Source organism: Crassostrea angulata, chromosome 3, assembly GCF_025612915.1.
Source record: "Crassostrea angulata isolate pt1a10 chromosome 3, ASM2561291v2, whole genome shotgun sequence".
Classification (NCBI taxonomy): domain Eukaryota; kingdom Metazoa; phylum Mollusca; class Bivalvia; order Ostreida; family Ostreidae; genus Magallana; species Magallana angulata.
This window is the reverse complement of record NC_069113.1, coordinates 41,717,594-41,737,710: the sequence shown is the minus strand read 5'-3', so window position 1 is coordinate 41,737,710 and position 20,117 is coordinate 41,717,594. Positions and strand designations below refer to the sequence as shown.

The 20,117-nt window shown below is 33.1% G+C and overlaps 1 protein-coding gene across 1 annotated transcript; it reads right to left on the bottom strand.

Annotated features, from left to right (window-relative positions):
- Positions 1–1,823: 1,823 nt before the first annotated feature.
- Positions 1,824–17,615, bottom strand: LOC128178758 (uncharacterized). Its single transcript, XM_052846074.1, has 7 exons — positions 17,246–17,615; positions 15,354–15,393; positions 14,018–15,211; positions 13,679–13,921; positions 13,508–13,587; positions 7,553–7,881; positions 1,824–5,795 (listed from the first exon to the last, which is right to left on the bottom strand). The coding sequence occupies exons 3-7, from the start codon at positions 15,198–15,200 to the stop codon at positions 4,859–4,861; spliced, it is 2,772 nt and encodes a 923-aa protein (XP_052702034.1). The 5' UTR covers positions 15,201–15,211; positions 15,354–15,393; positions 17,246–17,615; the 3' UTR covers positions 1,824–4,858.
- Between the last annotated feature and the right edge of the window lie 2,502 nt (positions 17,616–20,117).

The window sequence follows — 20,117 nt, the reverse complement described above, 5'->3', positions numbered from 1 at the left end:
ATCATCCTAAACAGAATGGCTTCAGTGATAGGCCCGCATCTCTGTAAGGATCGAACGAGATAGATTTAGAAAAGGAAAATTATGTGGAGATCAAATATTTTCCTTGAGGCAAATTTTAGAATAAAGCGAATAAGGGAACACCACTCTATATGCAAATTTCATTGACTTTGCCAAAGTATTTGACAGTGTACACCGTTTCGCATTAGGGAAGATCATCATGCATTATGGCATCCGCAACAAGATCATCTCCATCATACGAATGCTCTATTAGGACTTTCACATAAAGGTGATTTGCGGCACAGAACTTTCAGACAGCTTCCCAGTCCAAATAGGGGTGCACCAAGTATACCTGCTGTCATCGCTGCTCTCTCATCCTTGCAAAGAATGGCTTATGAAAACAATCACTAGACAGGCCAATAGAGGATTATCCTAGACATTCAAACAGCCACTCGAAGATTTTTACTTTGCAGATGCCATCACTTTACTAGCACAGCAACATAAAAATATCCAAAGTAAAACTAATGACCTAGTCAAATACAGCAGACAGATTGGACATAATATAAATGTTCAGGAAAAAATGATGAAGATTAGCCCAAAGAAATAAATCGAAGTTACAGCTAACAACAACAGAATACAAGAAGTCAATGATTTCGTATACCTTGGTAGCAAGATCACAGCCAATGGAGACTCTACCATAGACGTCTAATACAGGATAACAAAAACCTGTGCCAACTTTGCAAACCTTAGGAATATCTTGAAGTCATCCATCATCAGGACCTAAACCAAAATAAGGATATTCATAACAAACATAATTGGAGTCCTACTATGTGGTTCTGAGTTCTGGAAAGTGACAAATACCATCATACAAAAACTAGACAAACAAGATACCTCCGTAGGATCCTTAAGATATTCTGGCCAAACAAGATCAGCAACGAAGAGCTGTACAAGACAACTGCGACAGCTGCCATATCTAACCAGATAAAAGAAAAACGATGGAAGTGGATTGCCTATGTCATGAGAAAGGAAATATCAGAAATACCGAGGGTAGAAAAAGAAAGAAAAAGAGGGCGGCCAAAGGAGACATGGCGGAGGTCAGTGGCGAAAGAGATGAAAGATCAGGGATGTATTTGAGGCATGGTATAGCAGATGTGACAGCAGACAAGCAGAAATGAAGATCCTCGTTGAAGGCCTTATTTGCTGAAGGCACGAAGTAAGTAAGTAAGTATATTTGTAACAATTTCATTAACGGGATTTTAAGCGCTTATTAATATGTATACAGGAAGGGACTGTACCTAATGCCTATGTTATGATCATCTCTTAAAGCAATAAAAGCTTCAATTTTTGTATGCAATTCCTTTGAAAAAATTGTGATTTACCACTTCAGTGACAAAACATAGTGATGAAATTGATGTCAAGTTTGAGTGAGAAAAACTATTACGAAATTAAATTTGAGCAACGTTACTATTGTCATCTTGTTCATCAGTTAGGTTGCTAATAAAACAATTCTATCAGGAAGAACTTTTTATGCCAAGAAAACAAACGATTTTTTTTTTCAGTTCTATTCAACTTTAATATTAATAGTAACATACAAATTGACACAATATAGCACATGTATGCAACAAAATTTACTACAGATAGTGATATTTACTATAGCACTGTACAGGAATGAGTATTCATGGAAATGTACATGCGGCCTCGAACCACTGACATTTCCAAAATACACATGTACAAAAACTTCAGAAAAATGAATTTTAAAAACTGATTGGTGTAAAATTTTTCTCTTTAGAGAATTGAATAGTACATGTATTAGCCTATTGTCACTGGGCAGGCGTAAATATGTCGTATTATGCTGTGAATTTACCAGGAGGATGTAAATAATAATTATATTTTTGAGTTTACAGTATAAATATACTTAGTGGGTGTAAAAACAAAGTTAACAATATATTATATTGTATATTTACACCCACCAAGAAATTTACAATATGGGCAATTTCAAGTAAAAATACAAAATAAAGCAATATGATGTATTGTGAATTTCGTATATACACTCCTCCAGCAAATACAATGTAGCAATATAAAATGTATATAAAAAATGTATTTCTGGACTGAATAGTTCACTAAATTTAAAATAGTTACATGTATGTATCGAGAGGGTTAAAAAAGGGATAATGCGGGACATAAATAAATTGTTTCATGAATGCAAGCGTCTGTTATTTAAGATTAAAGATGCTAACGTTAAAACACATTACTAAAAAGAACAAACATAATTTAACCGTAATTTTGTTGCATGTTAAATGAATGAAAGATTTAATTTAGAATCGGTTTCACAATCAATTTCAACGGACCAGGGTCTTTATTCAACACCCTTGATCTAAATATTCAACGTTGAAAATGTCCTCGGGTCAATTTTCATCCCACAAAATTTATCGTTACGGTAACTACAAACACAGAGCTTGGTTTTGATTATGGAAGTTTTTTGTAGTTCAAAGCAGGTTTGAATGTTGGAAGAATTCCTTATCCTAATCGACTATGATTCATGGTTCATGAAGCTATGGATATGAAACAAGGTTACCTTCAGATTACGGCACGCCATTATCATTATCATTCACAAAAACTAGTTTCACCGTTTGTAAACTATAGATATAATCTCTATGTAATTAAAGAATAGTTAATCAAAGTTTTCACGATTTGTGAAATTAATTAATCAGAAAGGCTCATTATAGTTTAGTTAATCAAAGGTTCACAAATCGTGAAACTGTATTTATCAGCCGAAATGTTTTGCAAACTATTGTTTTCAGTCACTGTATGAATTCTGAAACAGACTGTCGCGTTAAGTATGGTTTATAGTTATGAAATATAGATTAACGTCGTTGGCTATAGTTTTCTGTCCGTAAACTATAGTTTACAGCCAATAAACCTACTTTATCGACTGTGAAACTATGTTTAGCTCATTTTCGTGAAAATTTGGCATACCATATAAGATACATTATCAAGCAAGCCAGGAAAAGAAAAAGCTCCTGGGCCTACCTAAATCAAACTTTCAAAGTGGATGTGATTGTACTAATATCATGATAAGAATGATGTTGAATCATAGTCAAAAAAAATAGTGTGCAATAGAATTTTATCATATGTATCTTGTATTTTGTATATATCTCGTCAACAAATACAATCTTGGGTCGCATGCTGACTGACGTTTTTCATACTAATTGTTAGACCATAATTAATCACCCAATTGTCTACGGACTTTTCCGCTTTTTTCCCCGATTACGACAAAGAGCACGTGGCGGGTGTGACCAGTCAGCAGAGGATGCTCATTCCTCCTAGACACATGATCCTACCTCTATCTATTTGGAGGACCGTGTTGCTCTGCTTTGAATTTTTATTTCGTTTTATGGATTTTTGAGATGGTTGACGGTTTGTTATTGTCATTTTTCATGATAATGTATTATGAAATGCAAGATATAATATGAATCAAAATTGAGTCTGACTAAGAGTTTGATATGATTCTTCTTTACGATATGATATGATGTAATATTATATAATATAAATTCAAATCATAGAATATATTTATGCCCCCCCCCCCCTTTCGAAGAAGGGAGGGCATATTGCCTTGCTGCTTCTCTCTGTCGGTCGGTCGGTCATCCAACAGTTTCCGTTCATTTTCTTCGCAGGAGATGAACATATGGAAATGAAATTTGGTATACAGGTTTTTCGAGATAATATTTAGGTCAAGATTAACATTGGGTACGATCGAGCTTTTTTCGACAGAGTAATGACCCTTGGACATAGACAACTCTAACTATTTGCAGTTTAGGCTCATTTTCTTCGCATAGGATGAACATATTGAAATGCTATTTGGTATACAGGGTAATAATAATTATATCTAGGTCAAGTTCGATATCGGGTACGATCGACCAATTTTCGACTAAGTTATGGCCCTTCGACGTAAAAAAAATACAATTATTTGCAGGTTCCGGTCATTTTTTCGCAAAGGATGAACATATTTTTGATAATATTATCTAGGTCAATTCAATTTTAGGTACGATCGAGCAATTTTCGACAGAGCTATGCCCTTTGAGCAAAGAAAAATTCCAAGTATTTGCAGGTTCCGTTCATTTTCTTTGCAGATTTTTTAATTATTTGTAGTTTCCATTCATTTTCTTCACATATGTTTAAAAAGAAGGGAACATAAGTGTTTTACAAAGATCTCTTGTTTGATACAGTTTTTATTATATGATACAATATTGAATATTCTTTAAAATGAATTAAATTCTATTGATAAGATATTTGACATGATTTGATGAAAAATAGTCGTGTCCAATAAATCATTTTATATGAAAAAAATGACTCACATATTTCTTGCATCAATCATTATCTATAGGTGATGCCTTGTCACGACAAGCTTTGTTATCTTTGATTTGCTAAGTTTTACATTATTTTTATCGCAAAAACCCGGCTGTCATTTGACACCTCATTTTTTCCCTAAGATGCAGATTTAAAGGGCAATAGGCCAGGTACAATTATAGTATCATTGAATAATGAAAATGAAATATGATATGTGGTTATATCACAGAGACACTAAAAATGAAAAAATAAATGTACGAAAATATTTCTAACAAAAAAGTTAGATACAACAATTTGGGTGAAATCGTTAATGAAGATCTAAACAGTAAAAGTAACGTTAATGGACCTTTGCCTTGTAGGTTTCCCACTAAATGTATCCGCAACAAACTCTAGCACTATCTCATACGGATATAGAACAAAGTTAAAATGCCTTCAAGTACATTTTCTAGAGAAAAAAAATTTATACATGTATAATGTAAAAAATAGTCCAGATATTATCTTCTCGTTCAATCGCCTAATCGTTAAAAAATGCAATAGATTCTACATAACTAAATTCTTTCCTTATTTTCTCAAAGACATCTTTAAACACCGTGCAAATCACCAATTTTGGTTGTAACTTTTGTTCTTTTTCACCACCGCTCGCTTGATCTTTCGATCCATGTTCGGTTAATTTCCCAGCGGTCAACACAGCAACAACTTCAAGTTTTCGCACTCTTGCGCTTGTACTCTCTCTAAATACTATTGAACCAGAATCTCCCGGTTTTCCGAAGTCCTCCCCGTTCATTCCTTTGATCGCAATAATACCTTGTTGACCTTCTATGATCTCTGAGCAGACAATTACCCCTTGCGTCCATTCTGAAACAGCACCCAACTTATGTACAATTTCTCCCCTGATGTCTAAATTATTTTCTAAACAAAGAACATCAGCATTTGTTTGGTCACCTGTATGATTTAGAAGTTTCTTTACGGAGAAGTATTCCTCCATTTTACTATCAATCTCAATGATTGCAAAATCACTTTCAATCTTTCGATCATTTAAGACATAACAACATTTCCCTAGAGGTATCCGTTCGTTTTCTTTAGTTTCAATGTAAACATAACTGTCCTTAAAACAAACATGTCTACATGACAGCGCAACTGTCTTTTCATTATTTAAAAGAGCAAGTGAACCCAAGGTTCCATATTTGTCATTGACATTTGAGGAATCGCCTCCCTGCTGGTGTGACTTTGGAGACTGATATAACTTTTCCCCCTGAGCTTGATGCCTCCCATTAAATAACTCTAACTTTTCATGCAGCTTAAAAGTATCTTGACTGATGACAATTATCTCACAAAAGTCAGCTGACGCTATTTCGCTCAATGCTTCGTTAACTTCGTCGAAATTTTTGTTTTTCACTATAACACGAAATTTTTCGAAATAGAAACCATACCGGACTATCTCCTCTTCAAATCTGCAAAGAAAAAAGTAGTTAACTGTCAATTGTTATACATTTTCAACATTCATTACTAAGAAATTTCATTTCTTTTCAGAAAAAAATACAGTGATTCTCATCGAAAACATGCTATTCCTTTTCGAAAAGATGCCATTTCTGTTCAAAAGCATGTAATTGATATTCGTAAACCAGGTTTTTTTAAAAGTATATGCGACAGCATAAGAACTATGTACAGTGTACTTAGTTCATGGGCACAATATCAAGGAGCAAAGGAGAAGTTTTTTTAAAGAATTAATTCATTTTCTTTATATATTTATTAAACCCCCGCTAGAACACCAGAAATCCTGACCCAGGGGCCCTGAAATTCACAATTTAAAAAGTAGCGTCCTTCTTCATTATAACTATGAACTTACTTCATTAACTTAATACCAAGGAGTAGAGTAGAAGATTTTTAAAGATTGCATGAATTTTTTATGGGTTAAGTCAACATCCCTCAGCCCCTCCCCCCGGGGGACATGAATTTTGCATGTTTTTCTCCCGTTCGCCCATAGATGCTATATGCTTAAATTGGTTAAAATTGGTTCTGTGGTTCCAGCTAAGAAGCTTAAAATGTTAATGCTCGATGGTCGACGCACGTTGCACCACGACGGACGAAAACTGATAGCAAAAGGTCACCTGAGTTTATTCAGGTTACTCATATGACCTTTAAAAACACGTAATTTATATTTATCTTTTATTTACATCCTCTTAATATGATTCAGTCTATTTCTTCTGAATAAATTGTAATTTACAGATAAATTGAAACTAACAGGACTAGAATCTACACGATCCAGTTCTAACCGGTTCAATTGATCGCTCCAAACCTTCAGCAACCTAAGAAAAATCATGGACTGCACAAGATGACACACTTAAATTTCCCCTAAAGACAATTTAGCGTTTTCTTTTATTTAATGTACTGATGTACATTAACAATGATTCGGTATTTTTACTTACCTTTTAGATCAATTTCTTAATTTTTTTTTGAGATAAAAATATAAAACAAGCATTCTTTGATGATTTTTGCTGGCTATGAAAATATGGATTAAACATTGCAGAAAAAATGTATTTTTTTCCTGAATTGTCGCGTTATATCCTGCATGAAATATCACGCATAAATCGCCAAAAGAAAGCATTTTTTTGGTTATAGTAATTTTTGTGGAAGATGTCGTCAACTGTGGTATAATCTCGTACCTGATCAGAAGAATTTTTTGGTATATTATATTGTAGAATCTAAACTACAGCAATCGTTTTGCCACTAATAATGGAAAATGGATTTGGCGTCAACAAGGTCAGGTAATAATCTTTTATTATTTTTTTTCAAATTTCAAACTATTATTGTCTGAGGAATAGAAATAAATACGCATGTATTGACATTCACATACCACTTTACCATCAACGCAATGTAATGACTAAAACAACACTTTTTGAGAAACGTTATGCGGTTGAATTCTTTTCAAGTGCGGCGAATTTCGTTGAATTACCATTTTTACAGATTCATTTTGGACATCATTTTTGTGGAATGTATTTTACAAATTGTAAATAAAACTATGTTTTAACATTATATATTCATCGGTATATAAGAGGTATCCGAGTGAAAAAAAACAAATAAAAATACGTTCGTGAATTCTGGTGATTTCATTACACTACAATATTATGTTCAAAATACACAGATTGTAACAGTTTATGTTATATGAGAGAGAGAGAGAGAGAGGAGAGAGAGAGAAAGAGAAATTTACCTTTCCAAAACATTTCTGAGATTTTGTGGAATATCGTAAGATTTGTGCTTATCTTTTCCAAGTCCTGGAAAGTCGGAGCATTTTTCTATTCGTTTTAGGACTGTTTGAACATCATCCAATACATAAGATGACCAATTCTTCTCATCTTGTAAAATCTCGATCAACGGTAGCTCCAAGGCAGATGTAAGATGGTCCCACACTGCATCCGGATCGGGTGGAATAATGGAGAACTTAGAAGTGACGCCTTTAGCTATTAAACTATCCTGGGATTTCATTGCGTCGTTGTTTGATGAAATAATGATGCACCAAATGCAGTTTTTCATTTGATTCTGTTGACAAGGAATAATGATATGAGTATTGTGATACATTGCATATCAAAAGTTTTTATATGATGACGAGAAAAAGTACGATTTAGATTCGTTTTATTTTTTGAGTAAAGGTATATTTCGGGCGATGTTGTTATATCTGGCAAGACGAAGCTACCATGGTAGAGATTAAAGTCACTGAATTTTATTTATTTATATTATAGGAAGAACCAACAAGCTACGTAAAAATATATTGTTATTCTATCACAAGTAAACCTTTAAAAAGTAAAAATGCTTCAATTAAGTATATATGTATATATCAAACAATAAAAAAAGAAGGTGTTGCTACTGTCGCCGATCGCTCTAAAGTAGCAACACCTTCTTTGAGAATGTGAACAAATGTTTATAATGTAGTTGTTCTTTTTTATAGTTTCTTAAGTAGTTTAGTAGTAGCTTTAGATTTTTTTTTCATTGTTTTGTACTCATGTAATTTATTTTTTGGTCCTGAAGAAGGGACTGGTTGTCCCGAAAATTTGACAATTTCTATTGTTCGTGTCGTTAGCCATTTTTAGTGCTTTTTATATTCAGTTTACTGGCTTAGTATCTATATATTAGATACGACACTTTAAAGATGCCTAGTGTTGTTGAATCTATTCAGTGCTTTATATATATATATATATATATATTTATATATATATATATATATATATATATATATATATATATATATATATATATATATATATATATTTTTATATATATATATATATATATATATATATATATATATATATATATATATATATATATATATATATATATATATATATACTAACCAACGTATGTGTGAAAACCGATGTTAATCGGTGTATAAAATTAATGTATTAAAATCACCTGAGCTGAAAGCTCAAGTGAGCTATTCTGATCACAATTTGTCCGTCCGTCTGTAAACTTTTTACATTTTGAACTTCTTTTTTAAAACCGCTAGGCCAATTTTTACCAAATTTGGCACAAAGCATCCTTATGGTAAGGCAAATGTAAATTGCAGAAATGAAAGAGCGATCTTTATTTAAAGCGGAGAAAACCTCGAAACTGTAAAAAAAGAGGGTGCATTTTTAAAAATCTTCTTCTCAAGAACCACAGAGTTAAATTCAACGCAATTTAATATAAATAATCCTTATGGAAAGGAATATATAAATTGCAAAATTTAAGGGCCAATCTTTTCCCGAATTTGAGTTATTACGAAAATAATAATTCGAAGGGGTGGGCTTTGATCACTTTATAACTTCGGGTTCGGTAAACCTCTTTGAAGAGACCATTTTGAACGTATGCTAAATGGGTCATTCTGAAAACGTTGTGGAACAGTTCGCGTGCGAAAGGAATCTTTGAAACATGCAAGATACATTAATGCCGATTTTGTGAAGTAAATAGATTAAATATTCCAATGCGTTGACATTTTCACCTTTGACGGTGGTTTTAGCTTGCTTTGATTTTCGTTTCGTTTTCATGAATTATGGTTTGTAACTTGCAGGAACTATAGCCTGTATTTTGTAATTTTTACGTATCAATTAAACATAGACATCGGTAAATAAGACAGCTGACTGTTTACTTGCGGAAAACAATATGCATTAACAAGTACGGTACATTTAACAACTAAAATACAAATTCTTATGGTAATACGTTATGATCCACATTTTTTTTTTCAAAACCTGAACTTTATTTATTTTACAACGATTGATAAAGTTCTACAACTTATTTAAATATTTCTCGTTGGCGCGGATGTTAGCGCGCGGGGGTCATTGGTGTAAGAAGAAGCCGGAGTACCCGGAGAGAATCCACGTGTTCAAGCGGGCGACCGCCATACCGTATCACATAAAACCAATGTCAATCACGGGGATCGAACTCGGGTCGCAGCGGTGAGAAGCGAGTGCTATGTCCACTACGCTACTTGGACACGTATGATCCTTGCCTAATAGTTGATTACTGCAATGTGTTTTAGGCTAGTTGCAAACCATGATCCCCGGGGGTACAGTGGGGCCACAATAGGGGATCAAATTTTTAGATGGAAATATATAGAGAAAAATCATTAAAAATCTTCTCAAAAACCAGTTGGCCAGAAAAGCTGTAACTTGTGTGGAAGCATCTTCTAGGTTGAGTAATATATATAGAGAGAAAAATCTTTAAAAATCAAATGAAAAAGGATGAGACTATAATTGGGGGATGGAAAATTTTTACATAGGAAATAAATTTGATTGTTCTCTAAAATATATAGTATATAGTATTACTCATATGCAATAATATTGATATTTGTTGATTCTCAGTTCTTGGGCCACACAAGGGATTCAAAGTTTGATGTAGGTTTATATTTATACATGTATGAACAGTTGTTTAAGATTTTTTTAGAATAGTAATGCTCAATATGTGATATAACTATGAAATCATCTAGTTACAAAATGGGCTCAACATAAGAACATTGGTAGAACATTTTAAAAATCTTTTAATACAGGATCTGTTTTACTCATTCATTGTCCCAGTACTTTGGATATGACTTCACGAAGCCTAATGGTTGCTCAGGGGAGCGATGTGGCCCATGGGCCTCTTGTTTTATGTTAACAATGCTTCAGTAAGGCATTTGTAATTATTAACTTATTTTTCAATATCAGTTATAAGCAAGATACAGAGCTCACAATTTATTGTTAAGTAAGCAGAGCTCAGATCATGTTTAAGCTGACATTTTGAATGTTAAAAACAAAACAACAGAGGCGAGTTCAACACTGCGAGCGGTCGCCAAAAATGTTGATGCTGGTATGGGGAATTTTGGCAAACGCTTGCGGGATTCGCTCTTTTGAACACTCCTCAGGTTTAGAATAAATGTAGAGTACTAAAATGAATGTTTCTGCTCAAAGTCTGTGTAATGCGTACAGTTTTTGTGTGTGTGTGTGTTTTGTCTGTGTTTGTCACTCTCACTTTCAGCGTCACTCTCAGCTTGCTGTGAAAAAACAAGCAGAATGAATTCGTTAATTCGTGATGTCTCCTGCAGTTACACCTTTGTGGCCCAGATATGGGATACCCCTCGAGATAACAGATGGGAATTAGGTACCTTACGGCCCCAAGCAGTACCACAAGGTTATGGAGGCCCCTAAATGCACGTCATGCATGGCTCATCGGTGAGTGGATATGCCATGGTGCTTACGATCCTATCCCCAGTTATGGGTCAAATAGCTTCACTGTCTTGTGGAGGTCTTGGGGAAGTCACAGACTATGGGAAGAAAATCCAGACAGAAAATCCCGTGTATATGAGCACAAAAAACAATGAAAAGCAGTCATATAATGGATGGACAGTATTGGTCCTCCGAGTTAGGGGGTTACATGTATGCTTGGGGACAGCAACCCTAACGTGTAAAACAAAGCCGCTACAGAGACCTTTACCAAAAAAAACAAAATGGTGGAAGGAGGATTGATACCGTATAAAATATTGAATGAATGACGGGTGAATTTCCCACTCCTATAGGATATGTCCTTCGTCCAAATGAAACTCATAAAGTGGGCTGCTGGAATGTGCGGACCCTATATACCAAACAGGAAAACTGGTACAAGAGGTGAGAGAAATGAAGCGGTACAAGATCGAGTTCCTTCGAATAAACGAAACAAGATGGACAGGAAAGGGAACAAAACAACCTGTTTCAGGGCTTCAATTACTCTAATGGACAAGAACTGATGAACATCATAGTAGAGAAGTAGCATACTATAGTAATTACGACAAAAGATGTCAATAGCAGTCTTTTAGAATGGAAACTTCTCATGAAATCACGGATAAATTTATCTCTATCATCAAGATGTTATACACAGAGTTATCTGAAGAACAAAACTAAAGGTGAATTGTAGACAGAAGTGAAACTGCTCTCCCACTCTTTTCACATTCTGCATTGACTGGATTATGAAAGAAACCACCAAAAACAACCGAACGGGGATCATTTGGACCATGACAGAAATGCTGGAAGATCTAGATTTTGCCGATGATATAGCCCTGCTATCACACAGACACCGTGATATGCAAATAAAAACAAACCATCTTGCAAACACAGCAGAAAAGATTGGCTTGAAAATCAACAACACCAAAACCAAGATAATGAAGATCACAGAATCCATCACATTAGGCCGCATAAATATTGAAGAGGTCTAATATTTTGTGTATTTAGGAAGAAAGATCACTACAGATGGAGGCACAATGGCCGATTCTGAACTCGAGTTTCTAAAGCCACAGAAGCATACTCTGCACTGCGAGACATCCAGAGATAAGCAAAGATCAGCAAAAACACCAAAATCAGAATCTTCAAGAGTAATGTGCTTGGGGTCCTCCTGTATGGTGCTGAATCTTGGAAAGTGACAAAAGGCATCTCAAACACTCAAACAAGATAGACACGTTCCTGATCCGATGTCTTTGCAGAATACTACGCATCTTATTGCCAAACACCATCTCCAATTAAAAGCTCTTTACTAAAGCATTAGAACCAACATCATTCCTCTATCACAGGTTACAAAAAAGAAAAGAAAATTGGAGTTGATTGGACATGTTTGTAGAATGCACTCAACATCCATCCCAGGGGTTACAATTAGGTGGTACCAACTGGAAAGACATAGAAAGGAAAACCAAAGGAGACCTAGAGAAGATCAGCTGAAAAGAAATAAAGAACAACTTGACATGGGGACAAGTTCAGAGATGGAAAATGGAAGACCAGCATGGAGATCTCTTGTAACGGCGTAATATGCTAACCAGTGCAAAGGAACAAGGTAAGAAAATAAATGTGACAAACGCTAGGAATTGTTTATTCGTGTTTAAAACGAATTAGCCGTTAAATTAGTCAACTTGAAAAAGAAATTTTCCCGGTATATTGAACTGATGTTACCAAAACATAGCCCGACCCTTCATTCTTTACATAACATGAACCCTGGCTACATCTTGCTTACATCTCATCTATTGACACTCAAAATTTGGCTTATGAATTGAAATGCTTTACTTTTAGCATTGTAAACAATAGTTTTAGAAAAAAACTTGAACAAAATTGTGGTCAGACCCCTTTAAAGCGTGGCTTTATATGATATATTTCACTAATTAAAGGGACTTGGACACGATTTGAGATCAAATATTTTATTTTTATTTTTATGTATAAAATGGTTTATTGGTGCATTTTAAATGATTGACCAAAATATTCAATGTTAAAGTCAAGTTACAAGCGAGATACAGAGGTAAGAATTGATTGTTATGTAAACAAAGCTCGAGTCTTATAGTTGTTTACAAAAAAGTAATGTAGAGAATTACCATTTCTTAGACAAAATCTCATGTAAATAACAATTCAAACTAATTCATTATCTGCTTAAATAATATTTTCAACAAAAGAAAGTTACATTTGATTGAAATATACACCAATACAACGAATATGTAAACAATGACAATATTCGAGTTTTGTTTACAAACAAAGAATAATAAACTCTGTATCTTGCTTATAAATTGATATTTGAGTTTCAAATTTTGACATGTTATAAACTTCTATATTTATCAGTATAAACATTGAAAATGGAAAAATAGAATTTGAAAATTTCAAGTCAAATCGTGTCCAAGTCCCTTTAATGTATCAACAATTGTTTTCACCTCAATAGAATCAAAGGTTTCTTCTTCGTCGTCATTGGTATCGATGAAGGCAAGCAAAATGAAATTCTCCCAGACGTTATCTGTAAATATTAGATATAACAAGTAAAAGCCATAATTATATACTATATAAATATCTAAATTTTGATTCTATTCTGTTGAACCGATAATTACCATTTCCGACTGAGTCTTCTAATACCAATGGTTTTAAGAGATTCGTGTCAACATCTTTATCTCTCCCATATACCAAAATTGTATTTTGGGGACATTTTGAGAAGTCAAGGGTGATGGTGTTATCGTCAATCTGATGAGCGCGATCAACCATCTTATCAATCAGTTCCAAATGATATTCATATCGTGGAAACATTGCTCTTTCATACTTCGCCCTGTAACTTTTCACGGAATTGTCGGAATAGACTGGAATAAAAAAAGGATCTTGTTTAAGATCTTGTTATTGAGAGAGAGAGTGTGTGTGTGCGTGCGTGCGTGTGTGTTTACGGTTCTTGCATTTACCTTCTTTTGCATGGTTGTTTTGAAATTCTTCTATGCCATCGAAATGATATTTTGCACTTTTTAGACGACGATAGTGAGACAAAATTCTGATAATTGAAGGATAGTTCTCGCATTCCTCGGCGACTTCTAAAGCGAAATCTACAGATGCATTCTTTCCAGCAGCTAACTGAAGTTCACTTAAAATTTCTTTTATCCACATGAGGTAGTCAATTTTTTCTGTTACATCGATAGCTTCTTCCTTTATTTTCTTGATTCCATTTTGTAAGCATTCAGTTTGACTCATTACTTTTGGTGCTAACTGAAGGAAGCCTGCTTTATTTTGCAACGATGATGATCCATCTATAAAATCACACAAATTTTTATGAGTGTTTTTCATCCTTTGTAATTGCTCCTTTGTTTTTTCATAGCCGTCTTTTTTTACCTTTGCTTTATTTTGAAACCCTGATTTAACTTCATCAAAATGTCTTTTCAATACCTCTAAGCAATGTGACTTTAAATTTTCTATTTCTTTTTCTAAATTTTCAAACTCTGATGTTCGTTTTTCCATTAATTCAAGGCATGTTTTGTCCGCTTCATTCATCTCAATTCTATCTAAGTCTTTTTGCAGTTTTTGTCTAATCTCCTCGAACTCATGATCAATCGTACAAATACTGGATTGACACTCGGTACATGTATGTGATTCTACAATGCACTCTACACAAACAGCTTTCTCACAACTTTTGCAAAAAGATTCTTTTCTTTGATTTTTGTGAATATCACAATTTAAAGACTTTTTAAAGGCGACTTCTAAATTTTTTGACCATTTTTCCTTTGGTATGGGTCGAATTTCATGATTTTCAAATATTTTCATACGAGTATGACTTATGTAACATGAATGACAAATTAGTCCACAGTCTGTACATAATTTTGATGCTTTATCAGAAGAGCCGTTTTCTTTGCATTGATAGCATATGAGATCTCCAAATTCCTCAAAATTTAGTGCTTCTTCGATTTTAACGTTGACGGGAAATAAATTAAGTGAAGTTTGTTTCAATGTCTTTCGACAATTTGGACATCTCTTTTCTTCTATTATCTTTTCCAAACATTCGCTACATACATTTTTTATACAACACTCTAATATGTGTGGTTTTCTAGTAGGAAGTTTGTAATCTAAACTGCAAACGAAACAAGCTCTTTCCTCCATGATAACATCACCTAAAAAAAGTTTTGATATTATAAATGATAGAAGTCAGTTAGAAATTAGCATATATTTTTTAGTATAAATCAGCATGACATTTTCTGTGGCTTTAAAGACGGTCAATAAAAAAATAGTATTCTTCGTGGTATACTTACTTACCTTTGTTACAACGTACCTTTGGGGTTGACTTACATAGTTACTAAAAAAAATAGTAAAACTATATGTCAACCTACTAGCTCAAAAGGAGAGCCAAAATTTGTACATGACAATGTACAAATTTTGATTTCCAATAATCTAAATTTTGTAAAGGACAGTTAGACAAAAAAATGTAAATACATATTTTATTAAGTAAATATCTTGATAATTATGTTTATTTTATCGATTACTGAGTATGCATAGGATCATAATTTGCGCGGGTATGATAAGGCAACTCTCAGCGATCAAATTCCTCTGATCGATATGACGTCACAATAAGCAGCATGATACTTAGAAACATGTCGATTTTTACTTTATCTCTGGTTTAAATTTATAAAAACTACAGGCATAAAATATCACTAGAAACTCTTCTAACTGAATATATCTTCGATTTCTCCCTATTAGGTAATATGTAAACGGTGTGACCGTTGGACCGAGCGCAGATTTAACACAGTGTGGTTTGATTTTTGTAGAATAAAATTTATTTGAAATGCACACAGTAGGATCCGCCTGGTTGACTACTCAAAGCATTAGCCAAAGTTTAACTAAACGTCGCGTGCTCAGTCTACATTATGACGCCATGTTTCAAACGTAATACACGTTTTATCTTCGGAAATAGCCGAAGAGAGTTACGTTATTCCGAACTTTTTTTATTTCTTCTTTCATTGTTTATCAATTTAATTCATATAAATGCCGCGGTAATAAAATTGAATACTTTATTCAGTATCTAAAAGATCAGTTCCTTGATATTAATGTTTTTATTTTCCATCTGATAATTTGATAAGATATACATAGAATTAGTCGAGTTTCTTATTTAACCACTATTGAAACTTATCTGGTGTCCTCTTTTATTTCTTTTTAATCAAATTACTTTTCATTGAAACACTAGAAAATTTTAATCGAGTTTAAAAATAACGGCGCCATTATCAGGAAAGTATTATAATATTTTAATATAATAATGTATATGTATAAAAATCAGACCAATGTACATTATTGTATTGGAGTTATCACACGGCCCAGTCTGACGTTGAGTTATAGCGACGTTTCTAAAACGTCGTAGCCCTGGGTTTACCTGATAATGCCCCATTCACCGTTTGGTCAGAGGGTACAATCGCATACTCCATCAAAATATCGCTTGTGCCACTTGAGGATAAGTACACTTGAACTATTTTGATGTTCTTCCTCTTTCCTCCATGCATCGTTTGTTTTGTTTTTAACGGTGTTTTACCTCAGTCGACATCTTTTTATGATGACGTGCTGTTCCGTGCGGTCAGCTGACGTCGCTTTTTCATTCGTACTTTCCGCGACCCATTGATACATTAAAGAGTGGGTTTATTTCAATGAAAAACATTCAAAACGACTTTAGTTTGATTTGAAATTTTATGACAAATATCTTGATATACAATATGTATATATACCCATTTAAAATGACAAAAAACGCAACTGTCCACGAACTTTTTGGACAACCCTCGTATGAACTAAATAAGAGATCTAGAAGTTTTGTCCAATTTTATTTTTGAAAGATATATAGAATGCTTATAGTCTCTCCAAAACAACATTAACCAAGCTCTGATTGACCTTCTATTTAAAACGATGTCAAAATGAATATACATGTAGGTATCGAGATTACTTTTCCCATGATTTTATATGGAGTGTCAAGAAATTGTTTCAATTTCTACATACATGTAATTATTTTCCTCAAAGTCGTAAAGTACGGTTATAAAACTTATCAAATTAATCATGACGTCATAATGGATCTAGCACTAAAATAATAATCTGGAATCATTTACTAGATCTTGACTAGATGATTAAAGCAAATCGGTAATAATCAAAAAATTTGTCGTTTATAATTTTACCTTATTCTATACCTCGTACAGTTTGAAGACATCTGATTCTTTCTTTCTTTTTTGCTTCATCTCATTCTCTCTTCTGTCCTCTAGAAAAAGTCATGTCCTCCTTGGTTTATTGGGGCTGTCGATATATATTGAACTGCATGTGGTTTTTCAAAAGCCTTGCCTCGTGGGATGTTTAAATATTGAATTTTAGTTCCAGTCGTTTTTGTGTTCCTGCTATGCAACAATTGATTTTTTACGACTTCAGTAGATATTTTGAATATGTATTCAGTCAATCATGAATTTAAAGCTACAGCTTGTAAAAAGATATATTCATAATATAAGAAAAAATCGATTTCTTACACGTTGATCAGAACAGGGTATAGTAACTGAACAACTGTTTACCTATGTCTCATCCAGTAACTTTAAAATAATCCGTTGATTTTTGGGTGGGTTATTTTTAGGCATTTGCAAGTTTCGTTAAGACTTTTAATTTCCATACTTTCAGCAAGATACTTTCTCGACATGCAGTGCCACATGTTACTAATGGTTCTTAATCGCTGTACAATATCATTTATTGGTATGGTTAATTAATAATTTAAGAACAAGGAATGTTGTGAAAAATACCGCATGTCTAAGTTACATTAATATGCAAAACCGATGCACAAACACGAATAATGAAAATTGACAAATTTCCTGAACGACCGGTAGTTCTTAAAGGGGCATGGTCACGATTTTGGTCAAAAATTATTTTTTCGATTTTAATGTTAACAATGCTTCAGTATTCATTTTTAATAGGCAACTAAAATTTGATTTTCCTTTGTTGAGTTATAAGCAAGTTATAGAGCTTACATTTCTTCGCTATGTAAAGCAAACTTTTGTTTACATTTTGAATGTTGAAGCGAAAATTCTAGTTTTAGACCTCAAATGAATGTGTTAATAGTTAGGAACTGTTTATTTATGCTTAAAATGAAAAAAAAAGATAGACAAATTAGCTTGAAAAAGTTTTTTTACTGTTAAATTGAACCTATGTAAACAAAAACAGGGCACGAGCCTTGTTTACATAACGAGGAATTGTGAGCCCTGTATCTTGCTTAAAACTCATCGACTGGCACCTAAATTTCATTTGGTCATTAGAAATGCATTCCTAAAGCATTGAAAATAATAAAATCAGAAAAATAAAATTTAACCAAATCGTGACCATGCCCCTTTAACAAATACTAGCTCTACTACTTTCAGGTCAACTTTATTTTTAAAAAAAATCTATAGCACGTTGAAGAGTACACATGCACGGGTTTCATGTTTGTGTTCAGAACAGTGTGGATAATTTCTCGTGTATAATAAGTAAAAGTTTAATCTGTAAGTCTATATTAAATCATTGGGTTAGATTTAGATCTCTGCAAACAGCATGCAATAAATAATACCTCTGTGAATATTTACTGCGTAGATTTACAACGAATAAACATACTATTGTATTTAACCGTGAAATCGTTCCCCGCTATCTAGTGGAGTGACAATACCATTAAAAAATTGATTTTAATGCACCACCCTATCTCACGGCTAATTTGTACTTTTTGGAAAGATAAAATATAAAGTGATAATTTTCACCCGGTCGTAAAAAATATCGATGGTCAAAATTAGAATTAATTAAAGGTGAAAGATCAATGACTGAAATACGACTTAAAATATACATACTTTAAAAAATTGTAAAGTTCGCATTTTTTTATATCAATTTTAAACATTTTTATCAGATTTCTGTTTTTGTAAGTTGCAAATATCGATATGAAACAAAACTTTTTAAATACTTTTAAATACCTGTAATGTCTGTTTGCCAGTTTGTATGATTAGGCGATTTCTTCAGATAATTATACTTTGGAAGGATTTAATTTATTGTGTTTATTTTAAAACAGTCACACGCAAATTAGTAATACAAGTATTCAATAAAAATAAGAATAAACAAGAAGAAGAACTATAAAGTTTAATGATTTTACATGTATGTATTGTAAGCATAAATTGTCACTTCAAGTTAATCGAGTTTTTTTTAAGTTAAACACAAGTTTTCAATCCAGATACATAAGAATAGTTTATATCTGGTAGAAGGGTGACATGAAATATACATGTATTATCTTGCCTCAGAATCATGAAGTTGTTTCAGACTTTAAAAAGTGAACATTTCAATCAGTCATAAAATAATGGTTTATCATAAAATGACAATGGAAATTTGTTATTGACAACATTATATCAAGACACTTTTAATAACATTTCAATTTTGTCAGTGTTTTCAATCAAGAGACATCAAGACAGTTTACAATTTTTGAATTAAGTCTAAGTTTGCTTCATGATCCTAGGGCCAGATCTACATGTATTTGTCTCTTCGTTGCGTGACTTCGCTGGAAGTATATGACTTCAGATGTCAATTGAATAATACAAATTTTCAGTTTTCTTGACGTTTAACCGATTGAACACAGAGCAAAAGTTTTGAACAATCAGGATATATCATACAATAATAAGTAAAGAAAGTATAAAATTGTTATATATATAATGTATTATTAAGAGCCTGCAATCAATGATTTTGAATTATGCTAGAAAATTGATAATTTTTTCAACATTGAAATGTAAAAGCTAATTTTTAATGCCTTTTTCATCATTATCAAACCGAAAATCACTGAAAGTCTTCAAGTTTTACCCATTTAAAAAAATTGACTTGAGAAAACTCTACGACCGGACAAAAAATGTTTGAGGAGTGTGATATCTTTAAGAAAAAATAACTTTCAGCCGTGAGGTATGCCAGTCCATAAAAAAAATCACTTTTTTATCGTTGACACTCCACTAATCTGCCCATGGTGAATAGTCATCGAACCTATTCACAAGCGGCATTCATTCAATTCCCGTCGTT